The following is a 21,817-nucleotide window of genomic DNA, read 5'->3' on the forward strand; positions in this document are numbered from 1 at the left end:
CTCCCAATCAAGATATGTCTCACTTTCCGCAGTCTTGTATTTTGCTTCATGTAGCCTCTCAGAGGAGACACCGACTGACACTCATGCCTCCCACCTGCCCCCTCCCTGAGGGCTGAAGGGGTCTCAGTAGCTCAGGCCTGGAGGGGTGAGTGGGCTGTAGATGGGTCTGTCTTCCTAGCTGACAGCCACACCAGTGTTATACGCTGCCTCTTGTCTCCGGGGGTTCTCTGCAGATGACGGAACACAGGAATCCCACCTCTTCACTCTCAGTTAGTAGGTACCAGTAAGGAAAGCACAAAGCACCTTCTTTCTCACAGCTGCATGTTGATTAATGTCAGTCAGTAACCCCGCCTTGCAATGCATCCATCACCATGGATTACGCTACTGATTTTTCACTGGGAAACTCTCTGTCCCCGAAGCTATTCTATAATAAAACTCATAATTAGGCACTTACAGCTGTTGAGATTAATGAATGGGATAATGTCCCATCTTATTGTTGGAAGGGCTCGGTTTTTTTATCTTATAAATTTTTATTTATTTATTTTTGAGGGGGGGTGAGGAGCAGAGAGAGGGGGACAGAGGATCTGAAGAGGTCTCTGCCCAGACAGCACAGACCCCCATGTGGGACTCGAACCCATAAACCGCAAGAACACGACCTAGGCCTAAGGCAGGCACTTAACCAACAGAGCCACCCAGGTGCTCCAGAAGGGCTCAGTTTTGTTTTTAAGCTGCAGCTCCTCACCTCTCTGAGATTCAGGCCTTTGGTGCCTAAAATGCAAATTGTGCTGATTCTCAGTTATTAGAACAATTATTTCATAGGCAATAAGATGCTTGTGGCTGAAGACTCATAAGATTCACAAGGCAGGGCTTAAGAGGCTACGAATGAGAAGAGAAAGAGCCCTGGACTTGAACTTGTGGGAAAACATCTGGATTTTGCCATAGGTCAGCTTGAGCAAGTCATTTACTCTCTTTTGGTCTGAATGTCTCATCTGTAAAGTGGGGCTAAGAACAGTTCCCCAACTAGATCACAGGGCCGTTGAAGAGCAGATTGCATGATGCTGTTAGAGTGCCTCTTGCAAGGAGTGTTGTCAGATGGGCTGGGATTTCACTGTGGGCTCACCTCAACCCACCACGTTCATTTTCTCCTTTTTCATGCCCTTTTCTGTAATTTACATCTGAGCTCCAAAAGTGGGGATAAAAGTAGACAGGTTGCCATAGACTGAATATTTGTGTCCCCCACAAAATGTGTGTGTTGAACCCAACATCCAAGGTGATGGCATTAGGAGGCGGAGTCTTTGGGAGGGGATTAGATCATGAAGGTGGGGCCCTCATGAATGGGATTAGCATCCTTATATAAGAGACTCCACAGGGCTCCCTTGTCCTTTCTGCCATGTGAAGACACAATTATAAGACAGTCATCTGTGAGCCAGGAAGCAGGTTTGCACTAGACATTGAATCTGCTGGCGCCTTGACCTTGGACTTCCCAGCTTCCAGAACTGTGAGAAATAAATGTCTGGTGTTTATAAACCACTAACCCATCCAGTCTATGGTGTTTTGTTATAGACTGTTCAGGACTAAGGCAGAAGTCAACTATCATTTCTCTGTTTTAAGACTTAAAATGTTAATGATGGCTGATAGTTAAAAATATCAGTTCCCTACCACTCCACATATAGTGTTCTCCTACTTCCCCTTATGCAAGAAGCTTGACTTCATTTTCATTTAAAATTGTCTATGGGGGTGCCTCGGTGGCTTGATCGGTTAAGCATCTGACTCTTGATTTTGGCTCAGGTTATGATCTCACAGCTTGTGGGATTGAGCCCCAAGTTGGGCTCTGTGCTGACAACACGGAGCCTAGTTGGGATTCTTTCTCTCCTTCTCTCTGCCCCTCCTCAGATGTGTGCTCTCTCTCTCAAAAATAACAAATAAAATAAACATTAAAAAAGTAAAAATAGGGGCGCCTGTGTGGCTCAGTCAATTAAGCATCTGACTTTAGCTCTGGTCATGACCTCTTGGTTTGTGAATTCAAGCCCCACCTCAGGCTCTGTGCTGACAGCTCGGATCCTGGACCTTGCCTCAGATTTTGTCTCCCTCTCTGTCCCTTGCTTGCACTATGTCTCTCTCTTACTCAAGAATAAATCAACATTTAAAAATAAATAAATAAATAAATAAATAAATAAATAAATAAATAAATAAATAAATAAAATTGTCCTTGGAGGTGGAAGCCTGACAAAGATGCTATGAAGTGACTGCAATTGGGTCCAGTAGCTGGTGTGAGGGCGCTGCTGACCAAGCTGGCTTGAAGACAAGGAAGGTCCAGGCCACAGCTGAGTCCTAGGTGGAGACGGAATGTCTGCCATTGCTCTCACAGGGGTGAGGATGCTATAACAGCATTGGGCTACAGACTAAGCTACTGTTGGGTGAGCAGTGACTGGGAGGGGACAAGGGGCACTCTTTATGAATCCTCCAAGATCCACCACATTCCCAATTTTAGTGGAATTTTTTAAAAAATCAAGGGTCCAGGAACAGTACTTTAGGTAGAATATGGAATAGGTTACTGGAACAGGATGGAAGCGTAGCCAGGAATTTAGATCATTCTATACACTCCAACTCTTTTATTCTCAAATCATCTGTGTGAAAAAAGGTCAGCAGGGAGAAAATCTCTGACTTCTCTGAATGACTTTTCAAAATTACACAGAGAGCTTGAAGTACTTCATTTGCATGTCAAATTTTACAACAAAGCCTTACCTTTCTTGATTCAAATATCTTAGCACTTGATTATTCAATGTTTTGTCATCTCAAACATTAAAGTTTTCATCAAGCCTCTTTATCATGTCCAGAAAAACTCACAAAACCAGAAATTCCATAGTAAATATTGTTATCATGATCCCTTAAGGAAACTCCAGGCGGTGGGATTCAGATACACCTGTCTTCCTAGAAAGACACACTTCCCCGTGGACTGTACTGGCTCATGGTCTGATAAGCAATAACAACAAGAAATCACAACCCATATAATTGTGCAGGGATGTTCCTAGATGGCGTCATTTTATGATGAGCAATGGTTAATACTTTAAATATATAAATGGTCTGTACTAAATACATATATACTCTGTTGTTATTTTCTCATGCCAACAGCTATTTTTATAGTAAAACATGAAACACTAAGCAGTGATATTTTCAGTATTAAAATGGCTATGTTGATCTCTTGAATATTTTACTTCTGAAAGCATAAGAAAAAAGTAACACAATAAAAGAGTCTACCGTTTTCTACGAAAACGAAGGGACTGGAGGAAAAAAACCCAGATGTTTCAGTTAAAACCAAAGGGGAAAAAAACAAGATTGTGGAAGAAGGGACCAAGAAGCAGATAATAAATCTGTCTGGAATGTCTTCAGGTCACTAAAACTCATTATTTTTTTTTTACCTCAAAAGAGCAAAAGGCCATTAAAAGCAGAGACTAGTTTCTTAGGAAAATGGACTTAGAATGTCTACAGGGTTGAATGGAGAGGTAGGCAAGAAGGCACGCAGGTATAAAAAAAATCACGGAGCTTTCATCTTTTCTGTTTTGCACATTTGATAGAGACGTGAGTGTGCAGAGCTTTCCCTGGCCATAAGAGAAATAGCAATGTGGCCATGATGGAAAATGGCAGCTACTCCTTGGCCTTAAATGTTGGGGAGCAATGGACAGTGCTGGGGGCTGTGATGACCTGAGGACATGCTCCACATAGTGGGGCAGCTTTGACTTGAAGCATCTACCTGATGGCTGTCGCATGGGAATGTAAGTTCTTAATTATTCTAGATTTTCAAGAAAAGTCAGAATCTGGATTTTTTTTTTTAACATGGAATCATCTGATTTGCCTTAATTTTAAAAATGAACACAGTCAGGCAAAGCACACCTGTGGGGTAGCTCTGGACAATAGATCCCATTTGTGACCTCTAATTTAAAGAAGCAAAATATTGGGTGCCTGGATGGCTCAGTCAGTTAAGCATCTGACTTTGGCTCAGGTCATGATCTTGCAGTTCATGAGTTCAAGCCCTGCATTGGGCTCTGCACTGGTGGTTGGAATCTTCTTGGGATTCTCTCTCTCCCTCTCTCTCTCTCTGACCCTCCTCCACTTGCAGGTATGCATGTGCGCTTTCTCCCTCTCTCTCTCAAAATAAACTTAAAAACATTTAAAAAAGAAACAAAGCATTTCTGTGTATTATGGTTTTGTAATTCCACAGATGATCTAAAAGAAGCACAGAGTCAGCACTAATGAGATGTTAGCCTCAGCCTGATTTCCTAAGAAATTAACAAATGTCATATTGAGTCAGATCACCTCAACATTTTGTTCCTCAGAGTGGCACCAAGGGACCCTTTTGGAAAGATGTAGAGCTTAATTTCTTTGATTCTAGTCTCAGAAATTTAGGGGAGTTCCACAGGCATTTTTGACTTTGTCCTTTTTGATTTATAAAATACCTTAAGCACAGGAAAATACTAGAATAACGTGTCTCTTAGCTTTAGTATTTTTAGATGTTAAGCTTTTCAATTTAAGCTTTTAGAAAGGTTTAATATTTGATGATAGTTGCTTCAGATGTATTTTTCAAATTTTAGAGCAAAATGTGGATATTATTGGTATTATTGATATTACCTCCTTCTCCATCAAACTTCACGTTGATTGTGTCCATGTGTGTTTTTCTAGTTTAAAAAAAGGTCTAAATCTTTCACCCGTTAACACAGTCCAAAAATCTAAACGGTGTATAGGTATAGATACAACCTAAGCTACTTCTTAAGTTGGGTAAAAACTAAATCCAAGAACAAGGGGACTATTGGTTCAGTCATTTCATCTTTTCCCAGATTAACTATTCTCCTGGGATAATGATCTTTGTCCTATCCACCCAATTTGGGTGGGATGAAAACAAGCACAATAATGAGAATGAATGTTCTTTGGGAAAAGATAACATGCAAGGTTCTAGCACTTTTATTAATAAATTCCTTATGTGCCTTACTCCCTTCACAAAGTACTAGTTTATTTTATTTGTCTTCAGATGAAGTTGAGGGAGTGGCCCCCATCCCTACTGAATAAGAGCTTTCCTTCTGTGCTTGATTTCATAAACTCTGATTACAACTCTCCTCAGACTTTGTCTTTCCAGACAAAGAAGTAGAATAGCTTTATTCTCTCCCCTAAAGAAAAGTATTCTATTACAATATGTGTAATTGTTCTTCTAAGCCTCTTCTAAGTCTGTTTCTGGAGGCACAGTAGCCAAAACTGCCTGAAGTATTACAGGTGCAAATAGTTTTGCTATTCTATTCTATTTAATTTGGCAAGCATAGTTACATGTGAGTAAAAAAACAAAACCAAATCCAACTGTATCAAAACCACAATGAGATACCACCCATACATCCATTAGGATGAACATTACAAAACAAAACAAAACAACACCAGAAAATAACAAATGTTGTCAAGAATGTGGAGAAGTGGGAGCCCTTGTACACTGTTGGCAGGAATGTAAAATGGTGCAATTATTATAGAAAACATTATGGCAGTTTTTAAAAAAATTCAAAATAGAATTAACAACTGAACTAGCAACTCCATTTCTGGCTATTTATCCTAAAGTACTCAAAGCAGGGTCTTAAAGAGGTATGTGTACACCTATGTTCATAGAAGCATTATTTACAATAGTCAAAAGTGGAAGCAACCCAAATTTCTATCAACAGATGAATAGGTACACAAAATGTGGTGTATACATACAATGGAATATTATTTAGCCTTTAAATAAAAGGAAGGAAATTCTGATACACAGATGTGCATCAAGGAAGGGTATTAGACTAGGTGAAACAAATCAGTCACAAAAAGACAAATATTTTGCCTTTGTCATAAGTGGTATAATTCTACTTATATAAAGTTCCTAGAATAGCCCAATTTGTAGAGACAGTGGAATGGTGGTGGCCAGGGGCTGGGGGTAGGGGGAATCATTGTTTAATGAGTACAGAGTTTGAATTTTGTAAGTTGAAGAGTTCTGGAGAATGGTTGCCTAACACTGTGAATGTACTTCACACTACTGACCTGCACACTTAAAAATGATTAATATGGTAAAAATAAACAGATAAAAAAACAACAACTAAAGTCTAAGGCAGTTAGGCTCCAGAGGACTATGAGAACATTACAAAATCCTGCTCAAAAGTCTCCATCAGGTAGTGTCTACCACCAAGGAGGAGGTCTGTCCTTCCTTCCTTCCTTCCTTCCTTCCTTCCTTCCTTCCTTCCTTTTTTCCTTCCACCCTCCCTCCCTCCCTCCCTTTCTTCCTTCCTTCCTCCCTCCTACCCTCTCTCCCTCCCTCCCTCCCTCCTTTCCTTCCTTCCTTCTTGCCTGCCTCCCAGCCCTCATTTTTTTCTTTCTTTTTCTTTTTTAAAAATGTTTTATTTATTTTTGAGAGAGAGAGAGAGCATGAGAAGGGGTCTGGCAGGAAGAGAGGGAGAGAGAAGATCTAAAGTGGGCTCTGCACTGACAGCAGAGAGCCCAAAACAGGTTGGGAACTCATGGACTGTGAGATCATGACCTGAGCACAAGTCAGACATTCAACTGACTGACCCATCATGGCACCCTTCTTTTTTTAATGTTTATTAATTTTTGAGAGAGTAAGAGAGACAGAGTGTGAGCAGCGGAAGGGCAGAGAGAGAGGAAGACAAAGAATCCAAAGAAGGCTCAAGACTCTGAGCTGTCAGCACAGAGCGCAGTGGGGGGCCTGAACTCACAAACCACGAGATCATGACCTGAGCTGAAGTCAGATGCTCGACCAACTGAGCCACCCAGGCGCCCCAAAAGGAGGTCTTTTTAAAAGTCTTTACCCCACAGTTCACTGTGTTTCATCATCATGTTCCACCAATGAGGCAATAGACCCATCTTATGCTTCTGTTACCTTTCTTTCAGAACCTGGAATAGTACTATGCATTTACAGGTTGCTTTTAGAGAGGGCTCAAAACATTTGTTGAAGGACTGCTGGGAGGCACCATGGTTAGGTGCAGAGCTGTGGAGACCTAGACCTAACACAGGTCCTGGTTACTAGTTCATCGCAGCCCACATGACTTCTCTCAGCTTCATGTTACTTATGCATTAATTAAAGACAGAGTAACTACTTCATAGAATTATTGTGAAAATTGAACAAATGAATGCTTGGCATTACACCTGGCTGGAAAATCAAGGAAGGAGGTAGAGAAAAATAAGTAAGAAACAACGGGGTTGATTGAACCTAGTCTTGGAGTTGTATTCATTATATCTCATGTTTCCAACAGAAGCCAGTACTTAGTAATTTCTCAATAAATATTTGCTCAATGAATTAACTGACTATAGAGTGAAACTAAAGGATGAACTTTTGAAGTCTGTTAAAAATAAGTATGTCAAATAATTCCTTAATTTATTTTAAAGACAAGGACCGGGGTGCCTGGGTGGCTTAGTCGGTTAAGCGTCCGACTTTCCGACTTTCGCTTAGGTCATGATCTCGCGGTTTGTGGGTTCGAGCCCCGCGTCGGGCTCTGTGCTGACTGCCAGCTCGGAGCCTGGAGCCTGTTTCAGTCTGTGACTCCCTCTCTCTCTGACCCTCCCCTGCTCACGCTGTCTCTCTCTCCTAGAAATAAATAAAACATTTAAAAAAAAAAAAAAAAAAAGACAAGGACTAGGGAACCTGGGTCAGTTAAGCGACCGACTCTTGATTTCAGCTCAGGTCTTGATCTCAGGGTTGTGAGTTCAAGCCCTGCCTANTTGGAAATTGTGTTAGTTTTTTCAGGCCCTGTAGGTCCATTTTGAATTTATTTAGCACCTGCTATATTCCCAGCATGGTCCCAGTATCTGAAATACAATGTAAACAAAACACTACCTTCCTTTTTTATTGCTCTCAGGCCAGTAGAAGAAACAGGTATGGAAGCACATGATGGATTAGGGGCCATGCTGGAGGCATGTCCAAGGTGATACAAAGGAAAGTTCCATCTACCCCGCTGGAGGGGAGAATGGTTTTGGTGAAGAAAGATCCTGAGGGCAAGGCATCTGAAACTGGGTCATGAAGAGTAGGTAGAGCTTCTTTCGGTAGAGAGAGGGAGAAAAGACAGAGGAGAAGAGAGGTGCAAAGGCATGAAATATAGGTGAGGGAGACGAAACCATCAGACACCTTCAGGGAAGTGTGAGTTATTTCCCTGAAGCACAGAGCAAAAGTAGGGGAAAGGGGAATAGCCTTATAGAAATACGTAGTGGCCAGATGGCCCAGCACCAGATGGCCCTTAACTCTCTTGCCAAAAGGAAACCATGGAGGATTTTAAGCAGAAGATACCTTATTGGATACTTGTATGGTAACTCTAGCCATGGAGTGAAGAATAGGCAAGAGGCATCGAGACTATGGGGGATAGGTGGGTCAGGTGATCACTTAGGGAAGAACTCTAAGACAAGAGAATGATCTGGAGATCTTGGCTGTAATGAAAGGGATAATTACAAAAGATGATAAAGAAGGTGAATTCAAACACATTTGCCTCAATTTACTTGCTCTATAGATGAATGTAAACTTAAACCACCAGCCACATACATACTAAAGTCTTACCTTCAAGACTTCATTTGGGCGTGTTGCCTGAAAATCAATACTCTTATTTAAAAAGTGACGTGAGAGAGAGCAGACACTGCAAATCAACAAGCATTACCCGCTGCTGGCTTTTAGTATGTGTGCTTCCAGCTAAGGCCAAGGGATTAACTCTATTGGGATTCCATGACTCAGTTCAAACTGGAAATAAAAGTCCTGTTCCATGGAGACCAAGTTCCAGCATGGAGGGTTTTATCCTCAAGAACCCTAGCCAGCAGAGCTCTGTAAAGAAGCCCAGATTTCAGTGCCGGTCAGGTTGGGTGTGAATGGTAAGCCCAGCTGAGCGATTCCTGAGAGTGAGGAATTTGGCTTCAGGAATGAAAATGAGTGCTGGTGAAAACTTGTGAGGAAAAGGTTTTTATCTGTCCTAGGGTACCCTGGGAGGTCAGACCTTGGACACATGACCTTGGCCCTAGTTACAGACAAGACCATTGGGTTGGGCCATTAAAGAAAGTGAGAGGATAAGAAACTGAATCAGATGGTGCAGAAGTTAAGCTGGAACCACCAGAACTTGGCCAGCTTTCCAAGGGTTCTAGAATTAACCCAGGACAGCTAATTTTTCAGAAAAGCATCATCTCTAAGGAGGCAGTAATGAAGAACCACCAGAAGATACATACAACACTGTTACTTTCAACTATCTAACAATTATCACAAGCTGTGATCAATCATTCACTTTAATAATAATAACTGTTGAAAGAGAGTAATAATATCTATGTTCATATACACTGCATGGAATTATAGCCATAACCGGGGTGCCTGGGTGGCTCAGTTGGTTGGGTGTCCAGCTTTGGCTCAGGTCATGATCTCGTGGTTCATGGGTTCGAGCCCCATGTCAGGCTCTGTGCTGACAGCTGAGAGCCTGGAGCCTGCTTCTGATTCTGTGTCTCCCTCTCTCTCCACCCCTCCGTGACTCATGCTCTGTCTGTCTCTCGAAAATAAATAAACATAAAAAAAATAAAAAGAAGAATTACAGCCATAACCTCATACTCTTGGAAACAATTCTGCTCCAATATTTAACAAATTACTTGATCAAGAGCTTCCAAAGGTGCCCAATCAAATCCTGGACTTCTATAGTAGCTGTGCTTGCTCTTTTTCCTCCATCCTATTATTCGAGGAGCTGCCCCAGACTGTATCAAAACCTTAAGACCAGAAAAGTGATGTTGAAACAAAACCCAAACGCCTTATAATCAACACAGGTTCATTCTATAGACTTAGATTGTTGGTGAAGACACTCTAGTGAAGCGCCAAACCCCAAAATGTTCACTGCGTGTTTACTGAGCATGCGAAAGGTCAGCAAATCAGCTGAGCAAAAGAGACTAACGACTGAAAAATCTGGTGTCTCACCCAGCTCCACATCTTGATCATCGGTGAGCACAAGAATAATGTTGGGTCGGATGTTTTTTCGCTCCTGCTGTATCCGTCCTCGGAACCTCTGGGATCTGACAGTCGAACAGAGGGTCCCCAGCAGTTCTGTGCCCAGGACCGCCAAAACCAGGGCACAGCAAGGATACTTCATTGTGTTTGGTCCAATGTCGCAAAACTGACAAAATGTCTCAGCCTCCTGGTTTCTGCAGGTCTGGGCAGTCAGAGAAAAAGGGAGAGGGAGAGATGAAAATGAAATCCAAACCCCAAACACAGTTGCAGAAAAAGGGCTACGACTAAGTGGGAACTGGCCCACGTACCGGCACATGAGTCAGAAGCGGCAAACCCTCACAGGCTTCGGGTAGTTTTCTAAGCACTTGATTATTTTGCAAATTCACTTTTGTCCTTTATTCTCATTCCAACTTTTTCCTATTTCAAAATTCACTGCCAAAATATAATTTCCCACACAGAGCTCAAATGGAAAAGCCTTCTGACAAGAGCTAATACCTTGAATTAGGTATCCTGGTTGAATAATCAATTTCTATACTCAGAGGTATTCAGACCATCTGCAGATGGGGTCCTGGAGGGCGAGAAAAAATACAAAGGAAACATCAGTCAAGGATTTTGATACAGATTTTGGTCTGAAGTAGTTTCTTTAAATATCATATTATATATGTTTATAAGCATAAATATTAATATAAATAATCTGTACTCCAAAAGGGAGAAACAGAAGAAAACAATATTCAGAACTGCTAACAAATGACTCAAAAAATATCTTCATTTCAGAATCAGCTCCACAAAATGATGACATGGGTATCATCCCTGCTCACAGTCTGATAGCACTTTAAACATCCCCAGAAAACTCGTGATGGACCAGGAAAAGCCAGCAGTGACTGTGAAACCACAGTGCGTCTGGAGAGTGTTTGCTTCTGGGGAGCGGTTGGCACGAAGGGGTGTGTAGGGGGAGCCTCGATCACCTGCATGGATACTGAGTACTTATCAAGTAGAATAAACTGCAAAGCTGTCATTTGTCATCTGCATTATGTCACTCACTACCCAGGAGAGTTCTTTCTGCTGACAAAGACTTCATAGTAAGTGACTGGGAGGGCAACCTATCCCAGCCCCCGAAAAGCTCCTAACTGTCCTCCATCAATCACCAGGGGAAGGGGTCCTTCCTCCGGGCAAGGCTCGTCCCTCCATCCAGCCCATATCCTCAGCACGCAGCGCCTAAGGGGACAGAGCCCTCCTTGACTGTCAGCACCAACCTCACTATTATCAAGACCCGGTGCCGCGCCGCCAGCATAGAGGCTTTGCCGCAGCAGATCTAAAGTGCAAAGATAAATGATTGATTGGCTCTGGAGCGGGAGGTTAGAGGCTAGCCTTCCACATTAAAATAAATAAATAAATAAATAAAATCTGAAGGGGCTGCTGCACAAGCTTTGCAAATCAGTCCAAGAGGAGCCTTTGAAAGGGTTGGAAGAATGCCCCTTTCACTTTAGAGCACTAACCTGCTCAAAGCATTTCTCTTGGACTTCTGGTAGCAAAGGGCTCATTAAAATATACACACACACACAAAACTAAAAAAACCCACAACTCTCTTTTGGATGTCATGAGGGGATGTCTGTATGGGAATTTAGGCTGCCCTACCATTAATTAGAGAGCAGCCTGCTTCATCAGCCCCTCGGCCCCCACACACCTGAGGATCTGTATTTTGAATTGCAACAATAAACTGGCATCGGATAAATAAGCATAACAAATTAAGTGTGAGAGTGGCATAGCAGAAGGAAAGGGACCCCATCACTCATGTCCATGCCTTAAATTCTGGAGGGTGACATGGGGCAGTGGGAGAAGAAAGACGAAAGACTGTGGACTGTTTACCCGCAGCCACACACATTACTTTGTTTTACAAAAACACACACACCCCTATTATTTTAAACTTTATGAGCTGTTTTGTAAACAGTTCTAATGCTTTTCAATCTGCAGCCTGTAATTACTCTGAGAGAGAGAGAGAGGAGAGGAAGAGAGGAATAGAGACACTCTATAAGAAATAGATTTTAAACAAAAATCTAGTGCTGTAGCAAGGCAGTCCTGACTGTATTATCTGCAGAGCATCAAACCAACCACCTCTGATAGAGCCTCTCGATCTGAGAGAATCAATATGTAAGGTTTGGTGGTGGTTTTTTGTTTTTGTTTTTGGGGTTTTTTTTTTTTTTTTTTTTGTAATAACTCAGGCTTATTTCAGTGATTGCTGTGTATGCTGAACACTGAAAGCCTGCAATTTTTCTGCACTGACTGCTTGGTTTCTGTGCATTTGTTTCAAATCATGGGAAAAGCAATATAAGTATGAAAGACAGGCGAAGGAAAGAGAGAAGTCAAACAATGGCTGTTTCCAGCAGAGTGGCATAGGCTAAACAGTAACATACAGAAATTTCTTCAAGGGTTGATCCCTTAAGAGTTTGCTCACCTCTCCAAGCCTGCAAGGGAGCGTGAAGAGAGAGTGAACAGGGGGTTCTTGCATCCGCTCTAGTGTAAACCAGCCTCTGCTGACAGTAGTGACCCGGAAAGTACAGTCAGACTCACAGTGTCGGGCAAACAGTGGCACTTGGAGTTTAAAGAAATCAGCCACACATGAAGCTGAAAATTCTGCACAATTAAGATGCTGATAACATTCCCTGGAACCCAATCAACATTACTGCGTATTCTTTTCTTTATCTTATTTACTTTGCCTCTTCCTCTAGGAAAAAGAAAATTAGCCTTAATGGTACCTTGAATAAACTACATTGAACTACACTGAAAAGCATTTCCTAATAAAGCAAAGGGACAGCCATACAGATGCAATTTTTTCCTATAAAGTGACCTTCCTTAGAGACTTAAAAGTCCAGAAGGAGCCAATTTTTTTTCCCGCTGTTTATTACCGATTCAGGAGGTGCATATGTAAACGCAGAGAAACAGTGCAACAGAACACTGCACTTTCAGACGGGTCTGCCCAGCAGTCACATATCATCTTTACACCATCTCCCTTCACAAAAACACAAAACACACCACTCTGAAAAACCTGCACACAGACAATTCCTTATTCAAAAATAACCTTTTAAAACCTGTCATCTTCTCACTGCCTGGTTTCCAGCTCCATAAGGAAAAGAAGTAAAGAAGAAGAAAAAAAACCTGACAGACAAATGCAGAACTGGACAAAGGAGACAAGGATGCAATGTTTGAATTGGATACTTTGTGGCAGACAACAAGTGTCCTTAGAGACTAACAATTTGTCCTGAGAAATAGCAGAAAATGGGAGAAATGGTAAAAGGGGTTTTTCTCACTCATGGAAAGTGAGCTCGAGGAATCGTGTTGTATTCATGAATCAGGACTAGAATACAAGTTGTCTTTTCTTCAACCCCTAAAATGAAAACGCCAATTGTAGCTATGGCCAGTGGATGTGGAAAGTTGTCAGGACTTTGTTCAGGGCACTAAAGCCAAACTATAAATATGACATTAAAAGTTTCAAGTCACAGGGGTGCCTGGGTGGCTCAGTCAGTTAAGTGTCTGACTTTGGCTTAGGTCGTGATCTCATGGTTCCTGAGTGTGAGTCTTGCATTGGGCTCTGTGCTGACAGCCAGCTCAGAGCCTGGAGCCTGGTTCTGATTCTGTATCTCCCTCTCTCTGCCCCTCCCCTGCTCATGCTCTGTCTCTCTCTCTCTGTCTCTCAAAAATAAATGTTAAAAAAAAAGTTTCAAGTCACATATAAAGGGGGGAAAACAGATCAGGGAGACTTCAAACCAACTGGGTAGAAAGTCTAGCCCACACTTTCTCATTGAGCAACACCCCACACTAAATGAAAACCCTTACTGCAGGTAGATCTCTGGCCTCACCAAGCTTCCCTATCTGGGCAGTTGGTGCTGAGGGATGGCAACACACTGAAAGGGTCCTGCTTTGTCTGTTGCAGTGGTTCCTAAGGTGTAACCCAGGGCTTTTGGGTGTCCCTGAGATGCTTTTTGGGGACAGTCCATGAGGTCAGCACTATGTTTTTTTAAAGAGCATGTGCATGAATGTGTGTGAGGGAGAGAGGGAGAGAATCCCAAGCAGGCTCCATGCTTAGCATAGAGCCCGACACAGGGCTTGATCCAATGGCCCTGGGATCATGACCTTAGCCAAAATCAAGAGTTGGACACTCAACCACCTGAGCCACCCAGGTGCCTAGGTGGCGCCAAGGTCAGCACTATTTTGATAAGAATACTGACATCTTTGCTTTTTCCACTTTGTTGACATTTGCACTGATGGGTGTAAGAGCACTGATGGGTAAAACTGCTTCTGTCCGAATAAAGGGAATGTCACATACAGTTAAAAAAAAAACAAAAACGCCAGTTTCATTCAAGATGAAACAGTAAAATGATGAACTGTATTAAATCCTGTCCCTCAAATACACACCTTTTCTTGTTAACTTTGATAAGACAGGAGCTACACGTAAAGCTCTTTGTTGTGTAGGGAGGCTGACCGTAGTGAAGGAACAGCGCTTGTGCAGCTGAGCTGCAAACTAGACAGTGCCTTTTGCTCACAGAACACTATTTTTACTTGAAAGAATTATTTGGACTTGGATATTTGGCAGGCATTACTTAAGGACTGAATGAAATGAGATTGTCATTTCAAGGAAAACAGCTGAAAGTATTTGTTCTATTTGTTGCCAATGATAGAAAAGTAGCTTCCAAGCTAAAATCAGAATTTTGGAAAACTTGTATGTGCCACCATGAACTTGGCAGCTTCCCAATATGTAAAACCTTTTGATGACATTGATGTTGATATTAACAAATGTTATTTTTTGATACTGAAAAATGAAATGTGTCAACATTTAGCATATTTGCATAATTCAGTGAACCAATATTTCCCAAATGACCAAATATAATGCTACAAAATCATACATCAGCAAAAAAATTTCAAAGCAGAAGATGACCATTGGATTTTAATGTAACAGAGTATGAAAGTGCATTGATAGGGTTTCAGATTACTTACGACAGCTAATCTTTAAGAAATCACCACTTGTCAAGTTTTGGCATAGTATCAAAGGAGATCTACAAGTGTCTGAAAAAGCTATTAAAATATTTCTCCTTTTTCAACTACTTATCCATATGAGGCTGAATTTTATTACTATATTTGAACCAAAACAATATATTTCAACAGATTAAATGCAGAAGTAGATATAAGAACCCAGCTCTCTTCTATTCAGATAAATGTGTGTAAAAATGTAAATCAATGCCACTTAGTTACCAATATTTTTTTGGTTTGGAAAATATAGTTGTTTTCACAAAATATATCTTTTAACATATAATAGATTTATTATTGTTATTTTCAAAAGAATTTTAAAATATTTAAAAAATTCCTCAGTTTTAATTTCTAATTATCAATAGCTATACTCTACAGAAACAAAACCTATTGAAGGTCTGGAAAATTTTAATATTATAAAGGATTCCTGATACCAAAAAATTTGAGAATTGTTGGCCTATCGTGTACCTGGCTCCACAGTTAAGCCTGGGCTTTCACCTCTACTGCTGCAGATCTAGCCCTGTTCACAAACTTATTCAATTTTGTCCCTTAAAACCCTGAAACTATCTTAACTTCTAAATGTCTAGTGTACATAGAGGTTGTTGATGAGTGATGACACCCTTTGTTTTGTTTTTTAATCTCAGCTAACACAGAATTTTATAAATGAATGTCCACGCATCTAAAGTATGTGAGAGAAAGGGTTGGAACAGCCCACTCAGCACAGAAATAAACCACTCAGGAATGGGGCAAGGGAATTGTTTCTAGTACCAAGCGATGCTACTCCATAGTTAGGACAGAGAAAAAAAGGGCTACCATAACCAGTCAAAACAGCAGGAGAGATGAGGCCAGCATTATGCAATCATTCAAAGCTGAATTTAGCCAGATCACACTGAGTTTATACTAAGAGTGAAGCAAAATAGCATTATACCAGCAAGAAGCTGGTATCTGCATCCCGCCCCCTCCACCCACAGCCAATCTACATGCATTTCTAAGGATGGGTTTACCTGGCCCTTTTCCCTTAATTTTGGCTTTCAAGGTTCCCATACATTATTTCTTTTCTTTAGGAGAAGCCTTCAGGACACACTATCTTCTTTATAATCTATGTGAACCCATGAAGGAGCTAATTTCTTCTTTTAAAAACCTCATAGCTGGCAAACTTCATCTATTGTTAATCCCCAGGAAGCATATTTCCCAATCTAATTTATTACAACTCCAAGCAAAGAAGATAAGCAAGAGGCTCCTTCTGGTGCAATAACATTTTTTTATACCCCTGGAATAATAAATCTCTTCCAACAACCAATGACAGCTGGAAAGTGTGCATCTCTGACCTGGAGCACTTTTGGGGGAAATACTTGGCTAAATGATGAAATCCTCCTTCAACAGTATTTGCTTTTCTTCCCTTTCTCTCTTTCCAGTCTTTCTCCCACCAACATGTGAATCCTCTGAAATTGAAAAGAACCTTGAAAAGCCATCTATTCACAAAATTGTTGTGTTGGTTATCCCTCGGGCATGGCGAGAAAGATTTTGTTTTTATTTCATTCATATCTGTATTGGATTTTTTTCAATGATCTGTTGCATTATAAAAATGGAGATAAATAGATTTAAGTTTCCTGCATTTACCCTCTGTCTTCTCAGGGAGGAAGAGAATAGACAGAAGGAGCAATGATAACACAAAGTGAGAGGTACTTTTGAGATGCAACCTCACAAAGATAGGAAGTAAAACTATAAAACCATAAAAACGAACTTAGTGAGAGCATTTTAGAGAATCCCAAAAGTCCAAGGCTAAGATTTGTCCAACTTTTTTCAAATAGGAATTAGCAAAACGAAGGAAAATAAAGTGATCTAAAAATTATGAAAAGGGATCTGATATTCCTGACACAGATGCTGTGTCACACTTCTGTGAAGTGTGTGAAAGGTATGTTAATGGTTACCATTTCAATGGTGGCAGTGAGAACAAAGAAATTATTGGAGTTCTAAAAAAAAAAAAGGATCATTGGAAATCTCAGTTCAAATGGGCCTGGTGAAAGACAGTGATATAGATAAAAAGAATTACAAATGTGGTCTTAGACAACTTAGCTAGGTATTAAGGTATGTGGTTTAATACATGAAATTGTATTAAATTTGCCTTCAGTTGTATGTATTTATAGTTTATTTATATTTAAGTATCTTGATGTAGTTTGTTGCAATAACAAAATAAACCCCAAATATCAATGGTTGACCACAATGAAAGTGTATTTGTCGCTCATACTTCAAGTCACACACAGAGTGGTGGCAGGGAGCTTTGCTCTGCCCAGTCATGCGTGGACACAGACTGACAGGGGCCCTGGACCAAGAAAGGCAGAAATAAACTGGAGAATCCTGCAGGAGAGATTTTCGGTCTCTAACTTGGAAGTGACTCAGATCATGTCTAACATTTCGTTGGCTGGAACTAGTCACATGGCTCCTTCCCGCTGCCTTCGGGCTGAAAATGTGGTAGAGCAGATGAAGTGCTTGCAGAGCCAGACTGTCTATGCCACAAGCATCAAGTTTCATCAGCACCTTATGTATTTTTTTTCTCTCTCTAGACACATACACGCAGACACATATTTCAAGTAATGAAGAAACATAGTCTTTGCAGCTTAAAGGTAGACCATTCCTAGCTGCTGTACCTTTTCACAGATTCCTACATTCACAGGGGTAAACATGTTTCATTTTAGTTTGTGTCCCTGATGTACATAATCTGCCACAACACAAATTTATTTTAAAGGTCCACAATTCTTGCAAAGCAGTTAAGTTGAAGAAAATATTTTTAAACAACCAAATAGAAGCTATATTTATGTTTCCAAAGTGTTTCTCTGAATATTTTCTTGTAGTTAAAATCTATGTGGGAAAGGAAGCACACCTGACTTTACAATATCAATTAAGTCACAGTCAAAAGAGTTCTGCTGGCCTACTTTCTATGCCGGCAAGCTTACCACCAATATAATGCTCGTTAACATTTTCTAAGGGTTTCAATACAGCAGAATAGAGTTACCAGTTCCTTCCGAGGGATCCTGCTGGCCTCACACGGAGTGATGACCAAGAAAGGGAGTCTGGGAAACAGAGTGTGAAAGATGAATACGCATTTCAAAACAAGTCTAGTTCCTAGCTCAGGACTTAAGGACAAATGCAGAGTGTAACTCTATCTCCCCCCAAATGTCTTACAGGAGACACTTAAAAAAAACACAAAAAACCAGCCACAGAGACATTCATATTTAAATCAACTCTTTGCTCAGAGTCATTTTCAAGGAAACTTTAAAATTCAGATTAGGTCATCTATCGAATTTCAAAAATACTCCTTTGCAAGTGTTACTGGGAAATACTATTTTGAGATTTCTTTGTATTGTTAGCTAAATACGTAATTCCAAGTCTTTTCATGACAAAATCATCTTCAACACGTGCTTTCCATGTACCTACATCCTTGCACCATCTTCAGATTGTTGTCTTTCCTTTGGTTGTACGCTTTCTTCCAAACAATTAACACGCACAGAAGTGCATTTATGAAGTATAAAGGATAATTCTACTTAAATTTCAAGTGACATTCAGGCCTTCAATCATGGAAGATACTATTACAGTAGAACAAATCGAGTAACGAACAGGTGTCTCCAGGAAAATTCATTTATTAATCTTCTCTGTAACGCATGCATGAAACATATGATGAATGCAAATTATCTATATTTAGTGACATGTATCAGATATATGGCATTATTGTCTAATCAATTTCATCCACCTACCTTCAAATCATTATCTGGACATAGAGATATTTATCAATGTCTTCTGAATGATTAGCACATGAAGAGATAGAGCAGGAGATTTTTAATACCATACATTCACTAACATTTACCAATTTCAGTGATGCTATTTGCATCAAAGTCCTGTACTAACTGGAAACTTAAAATATGACTTCTGTCTTTGTTGTCTGGATGGAAGCTGAGAAAAAATTTAGCAAATAAAAAGTAACGTTTTACTCTGTTGTTACGAAAGAGTAAACTTTATGACATTTTAAGCTGAAGAATTCATAAAATGAAAATTCTAAGAGTCATATTATCACCCTAAACTATTATTTGTTGTATTTGTAAGATAATCTTCCTGAAAAGGCTCAGATTAGGATCTCTGTCTATGGATGTTTGGGGCAAATTTATGTTATTTTCACTAGAAATAAAATGTTACTTTCTTTATAAACAGATGTTTACAGTTGGTCAAGTCCTTAGATTTCATAAATCTAGACCACAAATACTTAATGGTGTTCCACTTCCAAAATTTATTTTCTCAGTAACTACTCTACTTTGTTTGAAATCTTCATTTCTCAGCACTTGTCACACAAAGGAGCTGATATAATTAAACCAGATGATGTGCCCCACAAGTAAAATCAGCCATTCATGAAAGCTGGTCACCAGAGGCCATTTCAAACAATGCATATTTCAAAGTAATCTAACGTAATCCCTTCTCTCTACTGATTTGGTTTCTATGAAGCCTTAAGCACATGTGTGCTACAAAAAGGAGGCTTATTAAAACCTGATGTGATATTAGAGATTATAATGCAACAGGGTTGAGCTGACTTTAATATCTGAGTCTTCAAAAAGAAAGCAATTTTCAATTATATTCATAAGCTGACTAAAAACGTTCTGCATACAAAGGTAGATGGTATTTACTTATTAATTAAGAAAAGAAATAAAGAATGCTCCCCTGTTATCTGAATGGGGTTTATATTTTGTGTATAAAACTGCCATATAAAAGTGGAGGAGAAACTAAAACAGTTTTCACTGATGGACAGATTAGTAAAGCGCAGCAAATACTTGTAACTGTGTAGTGAGAAGCTTGGATTATTTAGAAAGTTCTTTATAAAGTTGCAAATTTCTAGTGTATCATTCTTTTGCTCACTGTGGCAAAACAGTGTCAAAATGTGTCCTAGAACAGCATTTGACAACTTAAAAATATTAGCTGTTGTCATTTGGGGAAATGGATTCTTACAATTACTGAGTAAAGGGGCACCTGGGTGGCTCAGTTGGTTAAGCATCCGACTTCGGCTCAGGTCATAATCTCATGGTTCATGGGTTTAAGTCCCGCGTAGGGCTCTGTGCTGACAGCTCAAAGCCTGGAGCCTGCTTCAGATGCTGTCTCCCCCTCTCTCTCTTCCCCTCCCCTGCTCACACTCTGTCTCTCTCTCTCAAAAATAAATTAAAAAGACATTTTTTAAAAAGTCAATTACTGAGTAAGTCTGGCTACCTATGTTATACCAAGGCCTTCAGACCTGGAGGATCTCTGGAGATTTTATTTGTTTGTTTGTCCTGATCCTTTCTGTATTTAAAAAAAAATTTTTTTTTACACTTACTTATTACTGAGAGACAGAGAAAGACCGAGCACGAACCAGGCAGGAGCAGAAAGATAAGGAGACACTGAACCCAGGAACTGTGAGATCATGACCTGATCTGAAGTCGGACGCTCAACCTACTGAGCCTCCTAGGCACCCCCTTTTTCTATTTTCTAACTATACAGTTGACTCTTGAACAACATAGGTATAAACTGTAAGGGTCCACGTACACATGGATTTTTTAAAAATAAATACAGTAGAGTACTGTGCATGTATTTTCTCTTACGGTTTTCTTAATAACGTTTTCTTTTCTCTAGTTTACTTTATTGTAAGAATACAGTGCATAATACATATAACATAAAACATATGTGCTAATTGACTATTTATGTTATTGGTAATTCTGGTCAACTGTAGGCTATTACTTAAGCTTTTGGGGAGTCAAAAGTTATACTCAGATTTTCGACCATGCAGGAGGACAACACCTCTAACTCCTGTGTTGTTCAAGGGTCTCTGTATTTAGTTTCAATTGTGGATAAAAATATAAAAGATTAGATTTGATATGTTTTTAGCCCGTCCATTTTAGGCTTTTCTACATACAACTCTATATCCTTGAAAAGCACATAGAAAAAAATATGCAAATGATCATGAACTGGTCTATGAAATGAGCAAAAAGCAACTCCCTGATACACAGAAAATGTGCTATTCCTCAATGGAACACTGCTTCACGTACTCAATCATATATGAAAAAGGAGATTAGCAACTGTACTTCTGAGAATTAATGTGCTAGACAAAATCTAGAAAATACATTATAGAAATCTCTTAGTTTGAAGGTGTTTGGACTGAATGTTTGTGTAGCCCCCTAAATTCATCCGTTAAAGTCCTAACCCCTAATGTGGTGATATTAGGAGGTAGGAACTTTGGGAGGTAATTAAGTCATCAGGGTGGAACCCTTGAATGGGATTACTACCCTCATGAAAGGGAGTCCACAGATCTCTCCTACTCCCTTCCATGTGAGGACACTGAGAAGATGACCATTTATGAACCAAGATGTGGGCTTTCAGCAGACACCAAATCTCCTACACCCTAATCTTGAACTTCTAGCTTCCAGAATTGTGAGAAATAAATGTTTGTTATTTATACCACTCAGGGTCTGGTATTTTTGCTAGAGCAGCTCAAATAGACTAAGACAAAAGGGATCTTAAAGTTCACCTATCTTAACTCTTAACTAATGAATAAAACTTCTCTAGAACCAACAATGTAAACATGCCCATCTAGGTATCACAGAACTCACTAGGCTGCCTGTGTAGTTCGGAGCAGCATTAAATCTTAGGAATTTTGTTGAACAACAATTCTGCCCTCCACTCTTCTAAATGTTTAATTGTGCACTAGTCTACTGAGCCACACAAAATAATTCTATATTCTTCTCCATAACAAATGTTTTAAACTTTGAAGATGGTTTTCATCAGACTCCTGAATTATTTTCTCTTAAAAAAAAAAAA

General features: G+C 40.0%; 1 protein-coding gene across 5 annotated transcripts in view; it reads right to left on the minus strand.

The window, feature by feature from the left end:
• SULF1 (sulfatase 1) overlaps window positions 1-21,817 on the minus strand; it is a 176,593-nt gene that overhangs the window by 74,743 nt on the left and 80,033 nt on the right. For 4 of the 5 annotated variants that reach the window (XM_077752455.1, XM_077752454.1, XM_077752458.1 and 1 more), the window contains 2 exons: window positions 10,466-10,538; window positions 9,941-10,172 (listed from right to left, as the gene is read on the minus strand). In XM_077752455.1, coding sequence (XP_077608581.1) covers window positions 9,941-10,112 — 172 coding nt within the window. In that variant the 5' untranslated portion in view covers window positions 10,113-10,172; window positions 10,466-10,538. Of the gene's footprint in view, window positions 1-9,940; window positions 10,173-10,278; window positions 10,441-10,465; window positions 10,539-21,817 lie in introns of those variants that run through there. The other variant, XM_077752456.1, reaches the window with a different exon arrangement.

Source organism: Crocuta crocuta, unplaced genomic scaffold (genome assembly GCF_008692635.1).
Source record: "Crocuta crocuta isolate KB4526 unplaced genomic scaffold, BGI_CrCroc_1.0 scaffold141, whole genome shotgun sequence".
NCBI lineage: Eukaryota > Metazoa > Chordata > Mammalia > Carnivora > Hyaenidae > Crocuta > Crocuta crocuta.